Below are 23,431 nucleotides of genomic sequence, written 5' to 3'. Positions count from 1 at the left end.
GTGAGGAAGGGAGCAATTTTTCTAACTTTAGTATCTTTTACAATCTGTCAAGACCCCCAAAGCTGCCAGCATCAGTCTAACTTGCCCTCTAAGTTTAAGGCCTTTGCACCTGGGAATCTGCCATATAGCCATCTGCAGTCCTTTTTGCTGGGAGTCAGAACAGTTCTTATTGGCATTTTGTGTCTCAAAGAGTGCAAGAAGAATATGTCTAGATTCAGCTTATCTTTTCACTCCCCTATATCCACTCAGTTCATGGACCCAGGTGGCCACAGGTGAGCACATGGGGATTTCTGCTCGTTTATTCCGTCACCTTGTGAACCTAGAAGGGGGTTCTTTTATTCTTTTAGTAGATTCATTCATTACATTTATTGGAATAACTATTTGTCATAGGGTTGACTTGAATATATTTGGACAAAGAATGACCTGAAAGCAAAGCTCACTGAATTGGGTACAGAAAGCAAACATTCCCAGGCATTTTTTTTTTACATGAACATGGATGACATCGTTTAATACAGATCCAAGGCCACACATTTTAGGAGAGTAAATTTTACTGGTAGTACAGAGTCTCTTCACATATGATCATAAAAATAACACAGCGTGGTGAGCCCAACTCAAAAATGACATGCAGCAGCCCACATCAACACACACACAGCTCCTAAGAGGCACGAGAGAAGCTGAGTCTGGTATCTGCTAGGGCTCATTGTAGGAGATAATCGGGTATAAGGAATGAGAACAGATTGAAACAGGAAACAAAACCATGCCTGACAGTCACATAAGGTCAAATGATCATATCCATGACCAAAAGAAGTCACATGAAACCCTTGCCCAGCAGGAGAGGAGGTCAGCATCCTGTGCTCACGCAGACTCCAACTTGGTAGTGAGACACATCTCAGCATCTTACAGAAAACGTTGAAGGGACAGGGAATCCTTTTATGGGTCAATGGACACTTGTAATGGAAAGGCTGGCATTTGACTCTTGAAAATGAAATTAAAAATTAAGCATAAACTAGTGAAGTATATGCCTGAAGTGATTATAGTGTAACCTTGGTTTCCCAGTGGGTATAATTTTAAAACTCAAGAATTTAAGAGCATTCCAAAATTATGATACAGAAGAGTAATCCTAAAACAACTTGATCTAAATAAGAATTCCAGTGTCTTGCACTGAGAGCCTGCTGCTGCCTGGAGCTGACATGCAGTGGGTAGGGCTCATAGCCTGAAGACCCAGAAGGGGGTTCTTTTGATGGGCATTGACATGGCCCACTTGGATACATCCCTCAAGTTCCTGTAGTGTGTGCTCCACGTGGGTATCACTTTCATAGCCAGGTTTCTATTGCCTCCCTACCTGAGTGTTTGGTCAGGCCACTGACCATTGCTCATGAGTGAGTAAGAGCCCAAACACAGGGGCTTTTTAACCACCCTTCAGTTCTTCCATCAATTCTAGGTAAACAGCATGCAGTTCAGCCCACCCAGCTGATTTGTTTTTACCTTCCTCAGTCATGATGATGACCTTCCAATATTCAGGATGTTGTCCATTCACTTGGAACTGCCATCCGTGAACCTAGCAGCTCTTTGTCAGTCTGTTGATGGCTATTTATATGGCACTGTTCCAGAATCCTGCAGCTCCTCATACAGCTCAGAGTTAGTCCTAGGGCAGAAGAGTCTTTCATTTCCCCTGGTTGCATATTCCTGTATAAATCATTTCCATTTTACTATGAAACTTTTAAATTTTATTTCTTGGAGATAATGGGGATGAAACCCAGGGCTTTGCACATACTAGGCAAGTACTCTATACTGAGCTACATCCCCATCCCTTCCTTTTTTTTTTTTTTTTTTTTTTTTTTTTTTGAGATAGGGTCTCACTAAGTTGCTGAGGCTAGCCTCAAACTTGCAGTCTTCATGCGTCAGCCTCTCAAGTTTCTGGAATTACAGGTGGGTAATACTGTGCCCAGCTGCTGTCTAACTCTTCTGGGCACTTCTCTCCTCATTAGAATTTCTCTGACATTGCTTAGGACATAGTTGGCATTTCAGGTTTTAAGATTGTTTCATGTCCTTCCATCATAGAGGTGGCTTCAATTAATGTTTCATAGCAAGGTAAGAAATGCCCCTTGAATGGAAAAAGTTCAAAGTCCCAGTAGCCATCACTGGGAGGTGCTGACAGGCTCCACATTTTTTTCTGAACCAGCAGTCCATATTCTATTGTACCTTGTGGGCTTTGGCAATATTATTGGTTCTCATTTAGTATGTTAAATTCATATTATTTGTCTGATTTTTTGTTTTGTTGTTCTGGTGTGTGTGTGTATGTGTATATGCATGTTGCTGGGGATCAAACTCAGGGCCTCATGCATGCTAGGTAAGCACTGGACCACTGGACCATACCCTAGCCCAAGGGTGGATTTACATGTTTTCTGTTTTACTGTACAAATAGGGGAAACATTTCTACATTAGTCAGTGTTTGGTTATGGTGAACAAAATACCTGACAAGAACCTCTTGGAGGAAATTTTTATTTTAGCTCATGCTTTCAGAGGTTTAGTCCATGGTGAGCCAAATTCATTGCTCTGGGTCTAAGGTGAAGCAAAACATCATGGTAGACAGACATGATGGAGAAGTACTGCTCCACCTATGACTGTGTGGAAGCAGAGAAAGAGGAAGGGGCCATAGGGAAGATGCGCCCTTCCAGGGCACATCCCCAGTGACCCACCTCCTAGAGCCACGCCCCACCTGCCTGTAGTTACTACCCAGTTAGTCCATTCAAACCAGGATGGACTGATGAGGTTAAGGTCCTCATAATCCAATCATTTCACCTCTGAATATTCCTACATTAATACAGGAGCCTTTGGGGGACATCTCATATCCAAATCATAACAATTTCCCAGTGAGATACAATGTTCATCCCCCTAACAATCAGGTAAAGGTGATAAAGCTACTTCACACAAAGTCTGTTCAGATATACCAACTCTCCCATAAACTTTAGCCTCAACTCCATCAACCCCTACTTTCCAAACTGCAGCATCCATTAGGAATTTTTCTAATTCTTTTTTATGGTGCTGGTTATTGAACCTAGGGCCCTGGCACATCCTAGGCAAGTGCTCTGCTGCTGAGCTACTTCTTCAGTCCCTGGTTCCAGCTTTCTAATACTCTTGTTGAAGATATCTAGGGGCCCCCAGCCACCAGTCACCCCATAAGCATGTAGAAAACTGTTATCATTCCAGAAATTCCAAGGATTTTAGGAGTTGTAGGTCAGGAAGCAGGGATTGGAGACCAAATATATATTTGAAAATATCTTGGCAACTAGTAGTAGTCAAACAAGTAATAATAGAGTCAAGCAAAAATCTTTGAGAGATGCAGAACTATTAGATGAACATTTAATAAAGAATAAAATATTTACATAATCTCAGTATGTCTCCACTGACTGCTCATTAATTATATATGGAAAAATGGTAACTTTATAATTGAGAAACCTGATAGATACTATCTTAAACAAATGATCAGAATTAGAAATTTTTAATTGGAAAATTTCTCATAATCTCACTTTACAGAATTAAGCAATCCTCCCCAACTGGGAATTGAATGCTAGGCAAGCACTCCACCACTGAGTTACACCCCAAGCCCTTCATTTCTTAAATTGGTAGGTTATATTGATTTTTAAAAGTTCTGCCAGCCTTGCACTTTTTGGTTAAACTTCAACTCATCAGACTATATGTTTTTACATGTTTCTGGATTTCATTTACTTTCTGTTGAGGTTTCTTCTGTGTTTATGAGGGATATTAGACTGCAATTTTCTTGTCATGTCTTTGGTTTTATAATCAGGATAATTTGACCCCCCCGCAAATGAGTTGAGAATTGAGGGCTGGGGATGTGGCTCAATAGGAGTAAATTGCCTACCTGGCACGTGTGAGGTCCTGGATTTAATTGGCAGCAGAGGTTGGGGAGAGAAATGAGTTGAGAAGTGTTCTTCTAGAAAATAGAAAAGAAGGGATTATGTAGAATGTGTCTTCCTTACATAGCTGGTAGAATTGATCAGCGAAACCATCTGGGCCTGGGGATTTCTTTTTTTCCGGAGGTTTTAAACTATGAATTCAATTTTAATAGATACTTCTCTAAGTTATCTGTTTCTTCTTGAGTGAGTTTTGGTATTTTATGGATTTCATAGGAATGGCCCATTTCATCTAAGTTGTTAATTTATGTGAATAGAGGTGTTCATCTCCTTTTCTCATTTCAGTGTCTATGGAATATATGGTGATATTTCCTCTTCTACTTCTGATATGAATAATTGATCTCTCTTTTTTTTGTTGTTTCTTAGTCCAGAAAGAAGTTAATCAATTTCATCAATCTTTTTTAAAAATGAACTTTTGGTGTCATTAATTTCTCTCTATTGTTTCCCCTATATTTAATTTCACTTGCCTATCATTTTCTTTCTTCTGCTTGCATTGAGTTTATCTTACTCTCATTTCTAGTTTTATAAGAAATAAGCTTAGATTTTTGATTTCAGAATTTTTCACTGTATTTCTTGGTATAAATTTCCATCTCAGCACTAAGTTAGCTATATCCCACAAATACTGATATGTCATATTTTAATTTTCTTTCAGTACAAAGTATTCTTATTTACCTTGAGACTTTATTTTTGGACCATGAATTATTTAGAAGTGTGTTCTTTTGTTTGTTTCTAGAGACAGGGTCTCACTATGTAGTCCAGGCAGGTCTCAAACTCCTGGGTTCAAGCAATCCTCCTGCCTCAGCCTCCTGAGTAGCATCCTACCACAATCAGTGGGAAGTGTGTGTGATTTTTTAAGTACTGGGGATTGAACCCAGGGCCTTGTGCATGGAAAAATATCTTCTTCAGTTTCTGAATATTTAGGAATTTTCCAGGCATCTTTCTATTATTGATATCTAGTTTAATTCCCTTATTGTGAGAGAGTAAACTTGGGATGGTTTCAATTCTTTTAAATTTATTGCGGATTGTTTTATGATCTTGGATATGGTCTATGTTGGTGAATATTCCATGTGTACTTGAAGGACCTGTCTTCTGAGTGCAGTGTTCTATAAAGTCATTTGGTTGATTGGTGGTGTTCAATTTCTCCATATCCTTGCTGATTTTCTGTCTACTGGTTCTTCTTACTCCTGAGAGAGTTGCTGAAGTCTCCAGTCATCATTGTGGTTGTTCACTTCTCCATCCTGTTCTTTTCATTTTTTTTTTCTTTTCTAGGGATTGAACCCAGGCCCTTGCCCATGCTAGACAAGTACCCTAACCCTAAGCTCCATCTCCAGCTCCAATTCTTTCCATTTTTCTCCACATATTTTGAAGCTGTTATTAGGTGCAGTCTCTACCCTGCCCCTGCACCTCCTCCCACTGTAGTGCCCTGGGATGGCTAGACAGCTAGAGATTTAGTCTTTCTACTCTGGCACCCATGATTTCCCAACTAGGTTTGCTTTCAGAGCCAGCCATTGATAGAATAGGATAAAAGCAATGGTGGTCTTTCCTATAGTCTCTGATCAGAGAATAGGACTCTCTTTAGTTCAAGGTGACTCCTGCTGCTGGGTTGCAGTGTTGAGACTAGGCTTTGTTGTGGGCAGGACTGCATGAAGCAAAAAAAAAAAAAAAAAAAAAAACAGGATTTTTCCTAGTCTTTCTGTCTCACAGGGGACCTCCATTTTACTCCTAAGATCATAAATTTTTTTGGTGGTGGTAGGATGGAACCTGGGCCTCATGCATGCTAGGCAAGCTCTCTACCATTGGCTACACCCCCAGTGCAAAGGTCTTCTTTTAGCTTTTAAAGATAGGGGAGGTAAATGGATATGTTCTTATCCATTATCCTTTTCTTATGGAAGTGCTGAGGGTGGAACCCAAGACTTTGGGAATGTTAGGCAAGCACTCTACCACTGAGTCACACTATCTATCTTAAACTGGAAGTAGCACTGTTATCTGAAACTGTCTCCTGGTTTATGTTCCAAGACACCACACTTTCCTGGTTCTGTCCCTACCATTCAAAAATTTGCCTTGTAATCTTCATGGCATACTGGTGTCCTCTCAGAATCTGTATTTGATGCTTCTCTCCAATCCTTGATCTTTCTTAGCTCCCCAATTCATTCTGGTGGCTTCAGCTAATAGTGAAATGATCTTGTCTCCCAAACCTTGCTCTATGCCAGCCTTCTCTCCTAAATTCCAGCTGGACATTTCCATTGGTATGTTCCATAAATGCTCCTGCTTGGCCCCAAGATCTATCACTTTCTTCTCCCTTGATCCATTGTCTCTCATTCTGCTATTCTCAGCATCTCTTTTTTCTTTCTTTCTTTCTTTTTTTTGGTGCCAGGAATTGAACCCAGGAGTGCTTAACCACTAAGCCACATCCCCAGCGCTTTTTTGTATTTCATTTAGAGACAGGGTCTCACTGAGTTGCTTGTGTGAACTCACTGTGTGCAGATTCCATGGCTTCTTCATTTTCATTTCCCCAGAAACTTGCTCAGAACCAGGCACACAAACTTAATTCAGTAGTATAGTAATCTTTTCTTCATGAATTAATACATGAACACAGTGGCATGGCCTTTCAGGGTTCCTTCCCCCACAAAGTATAATATCAAGTAAGACACTGAATCAGGTATCCAGTATGGCTCTTTCTAGTATGCTCTCAATAAGGTTCCATTGAAAGGACCAGTTCTCACATACCTTTTTTTAAATTTATGCATGCCATTCTGATCACTGGAGATTGTTGTTACAGGGATCCGTGTCATTCGAGGATGTGGCTGTGGATTTCACCCGACAGGAGTGGCACAGGCTGGATCCTGCTCAGAGGACCATGCACAAGGATGTGATGCTGGAGACCTACAGCAACCTGGCATCTGTGGGTGAGGATGTTTGTCTTTGTAACTCCTGGTAGCATGTGATCACTAGAACACATGCAGTCTCTGTAGAGTTTAGTGATATTTTAGTTTTAGATTCAAGGATCACACCTGACAGGACAGTTTAGGGCACCAGGAAGAATTGTGTGTGCTCACCTCCCCAATGAATGGTTTAAATGGGCCCCCTTCCTTGTGCAGCTCATGAAGATGCACCTTCCTCCTTCATCAGAGGCCCCAAAGCTCAGACATCTTGGCCCACGTCCTGTGCCATTTCCCATTAACAGGCCTCTGCGTGGCCAAACCAGAGATGATCTTCAAGTTTGAGCGAGGAGAAGAGCTGTGGATATTAGAGGAGGAATCCTCAGGCCATGGTTACTCAGGTGAGTGAGCAAGAACCAGACATATGGAACACAGTGGGAGCGATATCCCAGGAATTCAGGTCAAAGGGTATCCTTGTGCAATATTTTCTAGGAATCTCTTTTGCTAGGCCTGAGCTCTTTGAAAATAAGGACACATGGTCCACCTACTTTAGACATCTGAATTACATACCCCAATATCACAGTCACAATTCACTGCTGTTTTATCTTGATTTTTATAAAATTATCCAATACTTAAAAAAAATTTTTTTTTTGGTACTGGGGATTGAACTCAGGAACACTTAACCACTGAGCCACATCCCCAGCCCTTTTTGTTTTATTTAGAGACAGGGTCTTGCCAGGTTGCTCAGGACCCTGCTAAATTTCTGAGGCTGGCTTTGAACTCATGATGTTCCTGCCTCAGCCTCCTGAATTGCTGGGATTACAAGTGTGCCCCACTGTGCCTGAACCACATAATTTTTTTAATGTTGTGGGCAGATTGAACTGAGTGCCAAGTCTAGTCTAAGTGACATCTCCTGGGACTTGTAAAAAGGCTCAGGGCAAAAGAGGGAAAGAATGTTAAGAGGTGAGTTACCAGCGGGCCAAAATTATATAGAATTTTAAAGACTATGTTAAGGAGTTTAATTTTACACTATGACAGGAAAAGGCATTTGAGGGTGTTAGGTGAAAAAGTGACACTCTGGTTTGTTTTTAAAGGATCTCTGTCGCTGCTGTGTGGCAACAGCTCTATTGAGGCTAATGCCCTCAGGCTGGATAACAGCCTGCTTCAGAATCAGAATATTCAAACTCTGAATCAAAATGTTGAATATAATGGATGTGGGAAAGGCTTCCACCAGGACACGGGCTTCCTTCAACATAAAAGAACACACACTGGAGATAAAAGCTTTGAATGTCACGAATGTGGGAAGGCATACTGCAGGAAGTCAAACCTCGTTGAACATCTGCGAAAACACACCGGGGAGAGACCTTATGAATGTGGCGACTGTGCAAAAACCTTCAGCGCCAGATCATATCTCATTGCCCATCAGAAAACTCACACAGGGGAGAAGCCCTTTGAATGTCCTGAATGTGGGAAATCTTTTGGCCGGAAGTCACAACTCATTCTACATGGGAGAACACACACAGGTGAGAGACCCTACGAATGTAGGGAATGTGGGAAAACCTTTTCCGAGAAGGCAACTCTCACCATTCACCAGAGAACCCACACGGGGGAGAAACCCTACAAGTGTAGTGAATGTGGGAAAACATTTCGAGTCAAGATAGCCCTCACCCAGCACCAGAGAACTCACACGGGGGAGAAACCCTATGAATGTGGGGAATGTGGGAAAAACTTCCGTGCAAAGAAATCCCTAAATCAGCATCAGAGTATTCACACAGGCGAGAAACCTTACGAATGTGCGGAATGTGGGAAATTCTTCCGAATGAAGATGACTCTCAATAATCATCAGAGGACCCACACAGGTGAGAAACCCTATCAGTGCAATGAATGTGGGAAATCTTTCAGCGTGCACTCCTCTCTCGGGGTCCATCAGAGAATTCACACGGGAGAGAAGCCTTACCAATGCAACAAATGTGGTTACGCCTTCTATGTGAAGGCACGCCTCATCGAGCACCAGCGAAGGCATTCAGGGGAGAAACCCTATGAATGCACTGAGTGTGGGAAGATCTTTAGTATGAGGAAGTCCCTTCGGCAACACCGGAGAACTCACACAGGAGAGAAACCTTATGAATGCAGCGAATGTGGAAATGCCTTCTACGTGAAATCGCGCCTCATTGAGCATCAGCGAATTCACACGGGAGAGAGACCTTTTGAATGTCAAGAGTGTGGGAAGGCTTTCTGCCGGAAAGCACACCTCACAGAACACCAGAGAACTCACTTAGGCCGGCCCTTGCCATGTGCAATGGAGAAAACCCCTCCGTAAAGACTCCCCACACCACTGGATCAAGCCCCTTGGGGCATCTGAATACTAGAGCACTCAGAATACCCCTGTCACAGTGTGGCACCTAACTTGATGTAAAAAACTAGCTCCTGATCTCCCTGGGGGGCAGCTCATTGTTATTTTCATTTGTATTTCCCCAGTTGGTGATGAAGTGGAATATCTTACCCGTTTTACCCTTCTGAGTTTTCCTTCCATGCATAGACTGTTCACATTCTTTCCTTGCTGATTATTTGGTACTGGGGATTGAACCCATGGGCACTTTACCACTGAGCCACAACCCCAGCCCTTCTTAATTTGAGGCAGGGTCTCTCTCAGCTGCTGAGGCTGGCCTCGAACTTGCAATCATCCTGCCTTAGCCTCCCAAGTAGCTGGTGCTCACTTCTTTCTCTTTCTTTCTTTCTTTCTTTCTTTCTTTCTTTCTTTCTCTCTTTCTTTCTTTCTTTCTTTCTTTCTTTCTTTCTTTCTTTCTTTTTTTTTTTCTTTTTTTTTTTTTTTTCTTTTCTTTTTTCTCTTTCTTTCTCCTTCCTTCCTTCCTTCCTTCCTTCCTTCCTTCCTTCCTTCCTTCCTTCCTTCCTTCCTTCCTTCCTTCCCTCCTCTCCCCTCCCCTCCCCTCCCCTCCTCTGCTCTCCTCCCCTCTCCTCTCCTCTCCTCTCCTGTCCTCTCCTCTCCTCGCCTCTCCTCTCCTTTCTATTTGTACCAGGGATTGAACCCAGGGGTGCTTAACCACTAAGCCACATCCCAAGTTCTTTTTATTTTTTTATTTCGAGACAGGAATTCACTAAATTGCTAATGGTGGCTTCAAACTTGTGATCCTCTTTCCTCAGCCTCACAAAGTGCTGGGATAACAGGCCTGTGCCACTGTGCCTGGCATGCTCACAGTTTTCTAATAGGCTGTTCATCTTTTATTTCCTGGCTTAAATGGTGTTTAATATATGAGATTATAAAAATCCTTTTTCAGTCATGTGTATTGTGATGTCTTCTCCCAGACTGTGGCTGGTTCATTTTGTTAATTCTTCTGCTGAAGTTTTATGTTTTTCTCTCATTAGTTTCAAAGTGATGCTATTCACTTATATTTTCCTCTTCAGAGTTTTTTCCAACATTTAGAATTTCAATCTCCCTTGAGATTTCGTTTTGTACAGAATGAAGGCTGCAATGTATAATACTACATGGTCTTGTTAAATCATTACACAAATGGTGTCACACTGCAGATAAAGTTTGGTAGCTGACTTTTTTTTTCATATGGTGCTGCTACCTTCTCAAGATCTATCCATGTTGTTAAATGTAAGTCTGGCTTATATATTCCTCTCTCCATTCTCCTTGTGATAAACATTGTATTGTTTCTGTGTTTTGTGACTAAACCTAGAAGTGGAATTGATGGTTCATAGGGTGTAGCAATGTGCCAGTTACTAAGCTTTTTTTTTTTTTTTTTTGGTACTTGGGATTGAACCCAGGGGCACTTTACCACTGAACTATATCCCCAGCCCTTTTTGTTTTGTTCTGAGACAGGGTCTCTCTAAACTACCCAGATCGGCCTCAAACTTGTGCTTCTCCTGCCTCAGTCTCCCACGTAGCTGGGATTATAGGCATGTGTCACCTCGGCCAGCAGTTATTAAAGCTCTTGTGTCCCAGCTCCAAACCCACCCTTCTAGATTGTGCTTTGTGAGTCTAAAAACCACATTTCTGCATTGCCAATTGCTCTCTGCCAAAAAGAGATATTAGATATAAATTTTGGGGTTGGAGGAGAAAAAAGGAACTTGGTCCTTTTGCTCCTTCCTGTTAGCTCCCCCCTTCTTCTGTGTGTCCACCCAGCACTGCTTCTTCACTAGGCAGCAGAATTCCTTGTCATAGAAGCAGTTTTTTTTCCAACTTGAGGTTTCCCCATTCCCACAGATTCAACTTTATGGGACCCCACCCGCTTTGAGACATAGGCATCATCTGGCTCATGCAACCTCCTTAGAGGCATGATTCCCAGCCACATCGGACTCCTCTTCCACCCTTCTGATTTGTAATAATTCCAATGTCATACTTTTGTTACTCTCCTAACCTGCTTGCTTTCTGCAATTACTACCTCCCTGATAAAGTTTTTCTTTTTGTCTCTTAAGTTACCTGTGGGAATAACCCAATTTCATAAGTAATTAAGTTACTTAAAATAAGTTTTCTCCATGAAAATAGTGGTGTGGTTTCTGTGTCTTGACTGGGCCCTGATTGATGTGTATCAAAGTTTGTCAACTTTATTAAGTATTGAATTTTTCCCTTTGAATTGGATTATTTTATATTCTCAGGCTAAGTCTGACAAGTTTCCATCATCACCAGCACTTAATATTAGTCCTCTAAATTTTTAATAGTAACTTTACCCATACACACACACAGATATGTGTATTTCAAAATATAATGATGTGTTATGGTGTATGTGTGGCACACATCTCCTTATAAACATCTTTTTTATATTGACAATATTCCTTTTATTCACACATTTGCCATCTTGGTTCCTCTTCTTTACTTTCTGCATTCCATCCAGGATAATTTTCCTCTTTGCCTGAAAAATACCCTTATAGAGTGTCCTCTAGTGGGTGTCTGATTGTGGTACCTTCTCAACTTTTTCTGAGTTTTATTTTGTTTTGTATTTGGTACTGGAGATTAAAGCCAGGGGTGTTTACCACTGAGCTACATCCTCGGCTCTTATTAAAAATTTTCTATTTTGAGAAAGGACCTCTTACATTACCAAGGCTGGCCTTGAACTTGTGATCTTCCTGCTTAAGCCTCCTGAGCTGCTAGGATTACAGGCATGAGCCACTGCACCCAGCCTGAGAATGTTTTCTTATGATACCTTTTAAAAGAAAAACGAATACTTTACCTTTAGCCTTTGGTGACATTATGCCATAGTAGATCAATGCTTTGCTTTTTTCCTGAATCTTCCATGATTATGATGACACACGGCATTTCACTTGATCCTCAAATACCCCACACTACAGCATATAGTGAACATATATTGAACATATCATTCCTGTATTTTCTACACAGTATGCCTTTATTCTTGTTTACTAAGTATTAAGTGTATCAAAATGCCATTTCATCAATTCTTTTTTGTGGGGGGTACCTGGGATTGAACTCAGGGGCACTTGACCACTCAGCCACATCCCCAGTCCTATTTTGTATTTTAGTTGAGAACAGAAAACAGATCAATGAGTGCCTCTGGGGGTGGATATTAACTCATAAGGGATAAGAGGGAACATCTTGGGTTGACAAAAATATTCCATATCTTGATTGGAGTGTGTGTTGATGGGTGTATACAATAGTCATCAAATGGGCAAGCTTAAGATATATGCATTGTATATAAATTATGTCTCAATTAAAATTTGAAAACAAAACAATAAAAAGTGTTCTGTTCTCATATCAGGAGTCAGACTTGGGTTTCCTGGGAGAAAATTAGGAACTGTAGCCACTAAAGCAGATGAAAAACTCTGACAGTGGGAAAACCCCATCCTCTTAAGGCTTCAGAATTGTCTTTATCCCTGGAAATGACCTTTTCTGAGGCCCCTGCTGGGATATGCGACCCTCCATTAACTACCATAGCACTCCTCCACTCCACAGTGTAGCCTAATCACAATCTATTCCCAACTTAACATTAGCCCCACCCCAGTAGTTTTTACCTCCATGACTTACCATCCCAGTGTCCACTAAAACCCCATTAGCTCTGCAGACCAGAGCACAATGTCTGCTGACTTACCATTAGCCCACAAAACCTTGTTTGATCACACCCTAGCAGAATCTGCCACACCCCCATTAGCTCCTAGCACCATGTCTTGCCATCCTTATGAGCTTCCATTACAATTCTTGCTGACCCCCATTAGCTGACATCAAGTTTTATCAGTCCTCTGATAAGACTGGTGATTCTCCCTCAAGCTGGTTTTGTGGCTTGCTGTTCTTTAGATTCAAAATGGCCATAGTGACCACTGCAGACAAATGCCAGACACTGCACCCGTCCTACCCCTGCCCCTGCACTGATTCGGCATGCCCTGTGCTGCATCTCCCCAGCTTCTTTGGAGGCTAGTGCAGACATTTTGAAATATTCCTGAGGGCGTGGCCACCATCATTGGAGGGGCAGCTCCCTTCCTGAGACACCTACAGGAGACAGGAGTCCCTTTGACAGGTATCTCTATTTACTCACTTACATCCTACACCCTTCCCCATCCTCTTCATTGGCCACTAGAAATATGGTAAATAATAATTGAACTCATCCTGTTTATTACAATAATGTTAAAGTCTTTATAGGGGCTATCTGGTTCAGGGCTGCATTTTCTTTGTATTGGATGCTGCTAATATTGATCTCCCCCCTCAAAGGAGAGGTACTGGAAAACTGCAGGGTCACAATAAGCCTGCATGGGGGAAACTTCAACCTCAGATCTTCACTGCTAGAGGGGAATATACAGAAACAATATGAAAAAACGGGTGAAGAAAGTTTCCCTAACAAATCAAGATGCTATTTTGATAGAATTCAATGACAGCATGGCAGTAGAAATGATACAAAAGGAGCTCAGAATCTGGATAATTAAAATGATCCACAAAGCAAAAGATGAGATAAGAGAGCAAATGCAGGCAATGCATGATCACTCCAATAAACAGTTAAAAGAGCAAATGCAGGAAGCAAAAGTACACTTCAATGAAGAGATAGAGATTTTGAAAAAAACAAACAGATATACTTGAAATGAAAGAAACAATATATCAAATTAAAAACTCAATAGAAAGCATCGCCAACAGAATGGATCTCGTGGAAGGTGGAAGACAGAATCTCAGACAATGAAGACAAAATATTTAATCTTGAAAATAAAGTTGCCCAAACAGAGAAGATGGTAAGAAATAATGAAATGGAACCTCCAAGAATTATGGGATATCATGAAAAGACCAAATATAAGAATTATTGGAATTGAGAAAGGCACAGAGATACAAACCAAAGGAATGAACAACCTGTTCAATGAAATAATATCAGAAAATTTCCCAAACCTGAAAAGTGAAATGGAAAATCAAATACAAGAGACTTATAGAACACCGGGTGCAAAAAATTACAATAGATCCACACCAAGTCACATTATAATGAAAATACCTCACATACAAAATAAAGGATTTTAAAGACTGTGAGAGAAAAGCATCAGATTACTTGTAAGAGGAAACCAATATGGTTATCAGCAGATTTCTGAGCCCGACCCTAAAAGCAAGAAGGGCCTGGAACAATATATTTCAAGCTCTGAAAGAACACGGATGCCAACCAAGAATCCTATAACCAGCAAAACTAACCTTCAGATTTGATGATGAAATAAAATATTTCCATGATAAACAAACGTTAAAAGAATTTACAAATAGAAAGCCTGCACTACAGAACATTCTCAGCAAAATATTTGGTGAGGAGGAAGTGAAAAATAACAATACAAGTCAGCGAAGGGAGGAACTACCCTAAAGGAAAAGCCAATCAAAGGAGAAACCAAGTCAAGTTAAAAACCAAAAATAAGCCAAAATAACCAGGAATACAAATCATACCACAATAATAATACTGAATGTTAATGGCCTAAATTAAATAATCAAAAGTCATAGACTGGAAGATTGGATTACAAAGAAAGACCCAACAATATGCTGCCTTCAAGAGACTCACATGGAAAAAGACATCCACAGACTAAAGGTGAAAGGATGGGGAAAAACATACCATGCACATGGACCCAGTAGAAAAGCAGGGGTATCCACCCTCATATCAGATAAAGTGGACTTCAAACCTAAGTTAGTCAGAAGGGATAAAGAAGGACATTTCATACTACTTAAGGGAAGCATAAATCAGCAGATATTTTAAATATTTTAAATATTTATACCCCAAACAATGGAGCATCTATGTACATCAAACAAACACTTCTCAATATTAAGAATCAAATAGACCAAAACACAATAATACTGGGGGAATTTAACACACTGCTCTGAATAGATCTTCCAAAAACTGAACAAGAAACTATAGAACTAAATAGTACAATCGATATAGACTTAATGGACATTTACAGAGTATTTCATCAATCATTGAGCAAATATACTTTCTTCTCAGCTGCTCATGGATCCTTCTCCAAAACAGACCATATGCTATGCCACAAAGAAGCCATTAGTAAATACAAAAAAACAGAGATACTACCTTGTATCCTATCAGACCATAATGGAATACAATTAGAAATCAACTATAAAATAACAAACAAAAACTACTCTGACACCTGGAGACTAAATAATATGCTATTGAATGATGCAATGATAACAGAAGACATCAGGGAAGAAATTAAAAAATCATAGAGGTAAATGAGAACAATGACAACATATCAAAATCTCTGGGAAACTCTGAAAGCAGTACTAAGAGGAAAGTTCATTGCATTGAGCTCATACATTAAAAAAATTAAAAGTCAACTAAATGACCTAATAAATCTCAAAGCCCTAGAAAAAGAAGAACAGATCAACACCAAAAATAGTAGAAGACAGGAAATAATTAAAATCAGAGCTGAAATCAATGAAATTGAAACAAGAGAAACAATTCAAAAAACTGACAAAACAAAAAGTTGGTTCTTTGAAAAAGTAAACCAAATTGATAAACCCTTAGCCACGCTAATGAAGAGGAGAGAGAAAACTCAAATTACTAGAATTTGTGATGAAAAAGGAAAGATTATGACAGACACCATTGAAATACATAACATAATTAGAAGCTAATTTGAAAATCTATACTCCAACAAAATAGAAAATATAGAAGACATTGACAAATTTTTAGAGACATATGATCCTCCCAAACTGAATCAGGAAGACATACACAATTTAAACATATCAATTTCAAGCACTGAAATAGAAGAAGCCATCAAAAGTCTACCAAGAAAAGCCCAGGACCAGATGGATTCTCAGCCAAATTCTACAAGACCTTTAAAGAAGAACTAATACCAATACTCCTCAATGTATTCCAGGAAATAGAAAAGGAGGGAACCCTTCCAAATTCATTCTATAGGCTAGTATCGCTCTGATACCCAAATCAGACAAAGACTCATCAAGGAAAGAAAACTTTAGACCAATATCCCTGATGAACATAGATGCAAAAATCCTTAACAAAATACTGGCAAATCACATACAAAAACAAATTAAAAGATAGTGCACCATGATCAAGTGGGGTTTATCTCAGGGATGCAAAGTTGGTTCAACATCTGGAAATCAATAAATGTAATTCATCGCATCAATAGGCTTAAAGCTAAAAACCATATGATTATTTCAATAGATGCTGAGAAAGTGTTTGATAAAATACAGCACCCCTTCATGCTTAAAACACTAGAAAAAATAGGAATAGTAGGAACATTCCTTAACATTGTAAAGGCCATCTACGCTAAGCCCATGGCCAACATCATTCTTAATGGAGAAAAACTGAAAGCATTCCCTCTAAAAACTGGAACAAGGCAGGGATGCCCTCTTTCACCACTTCTGTTAAACGTTGTCCTTGAAACACTAGCCAGAGCAATTAGACAGACTGAAGAAATTAAAGGGATACAAATAGGAAAAGAAGAATTCAAGCTGTCACTATTTGCCAATGACATGATTCTATATTTAGAAGATCCAAAAAACTCCACTAGAAAACTTCTAGAAATAATAAATGAATTCAGCAAAGTAGCAGGATATAAAATCAATACACATAAATCTAATGCTTTTCTATTCATAAGTGATGAATTCTCTGAAAGAGAAATTAGGGAAACCACTCAATTCACAATAGCCTCAAAAAAATAAAATACTTGGGAATCATTCTAGCAAAAGAGGTGAAAGACCTCTACAATGAAAACTACAGAACACTAAAGAAAGAAATTGAAAACCTTAGAAGATGGAAAGATCTCCCATGTTCTTGGATAGGCAGAATTAATATTGTCAAAATGGCCATTCTACAAAATTGGGTTATACAGATTCAATGCAATTCCAATTAAAATTCCAATGACATTCCTCATAGAAATAGAGAAAGCAATCATGAACTTCATCTGGAAGAATAAGAGACCTCGAATAGCCAAAACAATCCTGAGCAGGAAAAGTGAAGCAGGAGGTATCACAATACCAGACCTTAAACTATAGTACAGAGTAACAGTAACAAAAACAACTTCGTATTGGCACCAAAATAGGCAGGCAGACCAATGGTACAGAATAGAAGACACAGAGATGAACCCACATAAATACACTCACCTTGTACTAGACAAAAGAGCCAAAAACATACAATGGAGAAAAGATCAACAAATAGTGCTGGGCAAACTGGAAATCTGTATGCAGTAAAATGAAATTAAACCTCTATCTCTCACCCTGCACAAAACTCAACTCAAAATGGATCAAGGACTTAGGAATTAGACCAGAGACCCTGCATCAAATAGAAGACAAAGTAGGCCCAAATCTTTATCGTGTTGACTTAGGATCAGACTTCCTCAACAAGACCCCCAAAGCATAAGAAATCAAAGCAAGAATTAATAAATGGGATAGATTCAAACTAAAAAGCTTTTTCTCAGCAAAGGATACAATCAATAATGTGAAAATAGAGGAGAAAATCTTTTCCACATGCACTTCAGATAGAGCACTTATCTCCAAAATTTTTAAAGAACTTACAAAACTTTACACTAAAAATACAAAGGACCCAATCAATAAATGGACCAAGGAACTGAACAAACACTTTATGGAAAAAGACATACAGGCGATTAATAAATATATGAAAAAGTGTTCAACATCTCTAGTAATTAGAGAAATGCAAATTAAAACAATTCTAAGATTTCATCTTACTCCAATTAGAATGGCTTTTATCAAGAACACAACAATAATAGATGTTGGTGTGGATATGGGGGAAAGGCACACTTTTACATTGCTGGTGGAGTTGCAAATTGCTGCAGCCACTCTGGAAAGCAGTGTGGAGAATCCTCAGAAAACTTGGAATGGACCCACCATTTGACCCACTCCTTGGTTTATACCCAAAGAACTTAAAATCAGCATACTACAGTAACGCAGCCACACCAGTGTTTATAGCAGCTCAATTCACAATAGCTAGATTGTGGAACCAACCTAGGTGCCCTTCAACAGATGAATGGGTAAAGAAACTGTGGTATATATACACAATGGAATATTATTCAGCCATAAGAAATATTATTATTATGGCATTTTCAAATAAATGGATGGAATTGGAAAATATCATGCTAAGTGAAATAAGCCAATCCCCAAAACCAAAGGCCAAATATTTTCCCTGATAAGTGGATGATGATATATAATGGGGGCAGGGGGGTGGGGAGTGACAGAAGAATGGAGGAACTTTAGATTATGTAGAAGGAAATCAGAGGGAGGGGGGCATGAAAAATGGTGGACTGAGACAGACATCACTACCCTATGTACATGTATGATTACACGAATGGTTTGAATCTACATCGTGAACAACCATAGAAATGAAATGATGTACCCCATTTGTGTACAATGACTCACAATGCAGTCCATAAAAATAAAAAAATAAAAAATAATTAAAAAATAAAAACCAAAAAAACAAAATGGTTACAGTGACCTCCCATCAGCTCATAGCCATGTGTCTTATTGCCTTCCTTCAAACTTAATGTAGTGTTTGTTGACCTTATGGTAGCCCTCACCATTTTGTCCTCTGATGCCCCATTGCTGTGAGTATGAAGTATTTAACCCACTGAGTTGTCATCACAGCGTCTGCTCACCCTACATTAGATCCCATCCCTGCATATGCATCTACAGTATGTATGTCTTCTATAGTATTCTTGCATCAAGGTCTGTCTACTGTTCCCCGTTAGGCACCGGTATGGTGAATTTGATCCTTCTGAGTCCTGGTGTCTGCAGAACTCATATGACCTTGTCCCTCTGTCATCTGATCTCACGTTTGCCAGGTTTAAAGGTTCTTTAACCTTGAGGACATGGTGGTGTCTATTTTCCCTAAATCAGCCCCCATTACTGTGTCTTCTGATAGTACATTACACTCCATCAGTGTTTCTGCTGATCTGACATATTTGTCATCAGTACATAGTATGACCCCCTTCAGGGACTATCACTATATTTTTGGTCCATATGGTAGTCCAGTCATTGTGTCTGAAGAGTACCCCCCTTAACTATGGGGGTTGTATCATTCACCTCCTAAAGTCTACTGACCCCTCATTAGTCCCTATCATGGTTTCTGTTGATCCTCCATCAGGCAACTATATAGTTTCTTTGACACCCACAAGGATACAGCAATGTATTTGCTGATTGTACCCTAGCTTACCATCACTCTGTCAGCTGATTCCCAATTAGTCACAAGAGCAGAGACTTCAACCTCCATGAGTTCCCAGCACAGTATTTGCTGAGTCCACATTAGCCTCACCTTGCTGGTCACCCAGCAGTCACGAAAAGTGTCTTTGATCCTTACAAAGCCCAATCACAGCATTTGCTGACCATGCAATGCTCTCCATCACTGTGCCTGTTGATCCTCCACTAGCTGCTGTTAGTGTGTCTGGATGCAATGATGCCCCAGCATAGTGATGCTGCCCTACCTCAGAGCCTGTCACTATTAGGCCTGATGCCATGACTGCTGACTACTAGCCACTCCTATAGAATGTTTGCCTTATGATTCTCATTCACAATTCTACATTAATGCCTTCACGATGTCTGCTAATCTTGGTGATAAGTACAGGGTCTTTGAACATCATAAAAAATCAGCTGAGCCACGAGGATCACAGAGTTCAGAGCTAGCTTTAGCAACTTAGTGAGACCCTAAGTAATTTAGTGAAACCCTGTCTATAAATAAAATATTTTTTTTAAAGGGATAGGGATGTGGCTCCATGGTTAAGTGCCCCTGGGTTCAATTCCTGGTTCCAAAAACCAAAACAGAACAAAACAACGATGACAACAAAAATCAGCCCAGTGTCTGCTGTTCCCACATTATCCCTTAATCACTTTGCTTCTTAGCCATCAGCCACCTCTAAAGTAGTTTAGTCTCCATTACAATATCATGTCATTCACTGGCCTCATCCGGGTGTGTGTTAATGCTCCATTGTCCCCTAGTGCAGTATACTGATCTCATGACTGCATCATAATACCAGGAGTGCATTGGAGGCTATCCTTCATTAAAGTCCATTAGGGTTTCAAGCGATGCCATATTAGCCACCATTACAATGTTTCTAGCTCCCATGAGTTCCCATAGCCATGTGTGCTGATACTATGTCAGTTCTCATCATTGCTGAATCATCGCTGGTCATCAGAACTGTGACCTTGATCTCTATGGTGATGCCACACAGCTTCTGGTGACTCTATCTTAGGACCACTCAGTGTTGCCTGATCTCTGTAGGCTGGGTTGTTGGCTATTCTTTCCATCACTGTAATTTTTCCTCTGACTCTGGTGGTTCCCCTGTTCTTCAGGCTATTTTCTTGTTTCTCTGACTGTTCACTAAGCTTCAGGAAGGGTTCCTTGTCTTTTAGGCTGTGGGGGTCTATCCTCTTTGCCTCTGGCTGTTTTGTAGGCCTTTTGACTGTTTTCCAAATAGGAGGACTATTGTGGTCTCTCCGGATGTTTGACAGTCCTGCTGTTCCTCAGATCTGAATGCTTTGCCTGTGTGCCTCCAGCTATTTTCTTGTTTCTCTGACTCTTCCCTCAGTCCTAGACACAGTTCCCTGTTTTCTCTGGCTGACCGATTAGGTATTTCTCGCTGTTACACGACATTTGGGGATGGTTTTCTCTTCCATTTGGTTGTTATATCATCTCTCTGCCTGTCCTCTAACTAAAGGAATGTTCTCTGGCCCCTCTGGCTATTTGATAATCATAGTGACTGTTCATGTTACTACATAACTGGTCTTTGAACCCCATGACTATTTTCCAGTTTCCTGGTATGTGTTTTCAGTCCTGAACTCCTCCTCTTTGTAGCTGCTCCCTAATAGCTAGAATAGGTTCCCTTACCCTTGTTACCCCAATCCTGGCAATATTCAGATTTCCTACTGATGTTTTCTGGTCTCCTCAACTATTTTTCAACCCCAAAGACTGTTGTAGAGTAGTCTTCTTTTTTTTTTTTAAGGATGGACCTTTATTTTTATTTATTTATTTATGTGTGGTACTGAGGCTCGAACCTAGTGCTTCATGCATGCTAGACAAGTGCTCCACCACTGAGCCACAACCCCAGCCCCTAGTCTTCTGTTATGTGCAGGGAATACATGCCACAACCCCTAGCAGATGCCTGAAACTGCAGATGGTGTCAAACTCTATATATACTGTGTTTTTCTTATACATACATATGATAAAATTTAATTTATAAGTTAAACACAGTAAGAGATTAATAATAGCAATAAAATAGGACACATAACAATAAACTGTAACAAGCACTACAGTGTAATATTTCATCATGTTACTCAAAATGGCAGGCAATTTAAAACTTAAGAAATATTTATTTCTGGAATTTTCCATTTACTATTTCCAGACTGTGATTGACTGTAGATAACTGAAAATGTGGAAAGTAAAACCATGGATAAGGGGGACAACTGTATCCACTGGATGTGGCTGGGGACATTAAAGAGCAAGTGGAAATTGCAGGCTGTAGAAGGAGCATCTTAGTCCCAGTAAGATCCTTGCCACAGGGAAGCAATTCCTATAGAGAGGCTGTCTGCTTCAGAGCCCTGGTGTGGCCTCCTGGCAGGACATCTATAGCCCTGGAGTCACTATGTTTCCTTCCATTACCCTTTTAGAAAATTCATTAAGAGTGAGTACTCTCCAGCATTCAGCGTGTCTGTGTGCGAGTCTCTTTGGCAGAGACTCTGTGATAGCTGAGAGGTAGCACATGTAGGGGGCGGTCACAGACATAAGAGATGTGAGATGGGATCCATCTCAGTGGGTAACCTGGGTACCAGTCCTCCTTCAAAAATGGCATCACATCCCTACCCAGTATACTTCAGAGGTCTGTGCTAGGGTTGGAGGATGCTTATGGAATGTCTTTGCCCCATGGGTATTTTTCAGACCAAAACATGAAACTCTCATGATAAGAATTTAAAGTACAATATTACTAACAGTGATTTAATTTCTAGATATTCAGTGTAGTATAATAGTTAAGAATAAGAATACCAGAGCCAGATCGGCATTCCAATGCTGCCCCTGAATGGCTTCTTAGATGTGATACCAAAAAAAATTCCATAAAACAAAAAATAGATAAATGGGACTTCATCACAATTTAAAACTTTACTATAAATTTGTGAATCATATATCTGGTTAGAGATTTGTATCCAGTATACATAAATTACTCAAACTAGGATAATAAAAGCATAAATAACCCAACTAAAAATGGGCAAAGGATCTAAGTCAATACTTCCCCAAAGAAGATATATGAATGCACAGTAAGCACATAAATAGATACCGAATGTCATTAGCCATTAGGGGAATGAAAATAAAAAATAATCAGGCTTGGGGATGTAGTTCAATGTAAATCACTTGCTTTGCATAAAGCAGGCCCTGGGTTCCATCCCTAGCACAACAAACAAAACAAAACACAGCTGGGCATGGTGGCCCACACCTGTAATCCCAGTGGCTTGAGAGGCTGAGGCAGGAAGATCTCAAGTTCAAAGCCAGCCTCAGCAAAAGCAAGGTGCTAAGCAACTCAGTGAGACCCTGTCTCTAAATAAAATACAAAATAAGATTGGGATGTGGTTCAGTGGTTGAGTTCAATCCCCAGTACCCCCAGCCAAAAAAAAAAAAAAAAAAAAAAAATCAAAAAAAAAAAAAAAACAATGAGATACCACTTCACACCCACTAGGATGGATAGAATAAAGAATGAGACAATAACAAGTGTTGGTGAGGATACATAGAAATTGGAACACTTTTACATTGTTGATAGGATGTAAAGCAGTGCAGCCATTTTGGAAAACAGTTTGGCATTTGTTGTTTTTTTCAGAACATTAACCATACAGTTGCCATGTAATCTAGCAGTTCCACTCTTTGATATCCACCTGAGAGAAAGGGAAACATACACCCAACAAAAACTTGTACACAGATATTCACAGCAGCATTATTCATAGTTGACAAAAAGTAGAAACAACACAGATGTTCATTAACTGATGAACAGATAAACAGAATGTGGCATATGCATACGATGGAATATTAATTAATGCTAAAACGGAATGATGACCAGGTATGGAGGTACAAACCAGTGACTCGGGGGCTGAGGCAGGAGGATCGCAAGTTCAAGGCCAGCCTTGGCAACATAATGAGACCCTGTTTCAAAATAAAATAAAAAGGGGTGGGGATGTAGCTC

General features: G+C 40.0%; 1 protein-coding gene and 1 long non-coding RNA gene across 4 annotated transcripts in view; one reads left to right on the top strand and one right to left on the bottom strand.

Moving 5' to 3' along the window:
- The window catches only part of ZNF157 (zinc finger protein 157), a 35,666-nt gene extending 26,141 nt beyond the window's left edge, over positions 1–9,525 (top strand). For 2 of the 3 annotated variants that reach the window (XM_079123537.1, XM_079123538.1), the window contains exons 3-5: positions 6,715–6,841; positions 7,120–7,215; positions 7,909–9,525. In XM_079123537.1, the coding sequence (XP_078979663.1) occupies positions 6,715–6,841; positions 7,120–7,215; positions 7,909–9,134 (1,449 nt within the window). In that variant the 3' untranslated portion in view covers positions 9,135–9,525. Of the gene's footprint in view, positions 1–6,714; positions 6,842–7,033; positions 7,216–7,908 lie in introns of all 3 variants that reach the window. The other variant, XM_079123539.1, reaches the window with a different exon arrangement.
- On the bottom strand, positions 61–7,481 carry LOC306651008. The gene is made up of 3 exons (XR_013761083.1): positions 6,992–7,481; positions 3,884–3,955; positions 61–1,645 (listed from the first exon to the last, which is right to left on the bottom strand). It is a non-coding gene; the product is annotated as an uncharacterized lncRNA (long non-coding RNA).
- Positions 9,526–23,431: the final 13,906 nt, after the last annotated feature.

The sequence above is a fragment of the Sciurus vulgaris genome (genome assembly GCF_902686455.1).
Source record: "Sciurus vulgaris genome assembly, chromosome: X".
NCBI lineage: Eukaryota > Metazoa > Chordata > Mammalia > Rodentia > Sciuridae > Sciurus > Sciurus vulgaris.
Note: the sequence above shows the minus strand (reverse complement) of the source record. Positions and strands in the feature narration are given on the sequence as shown.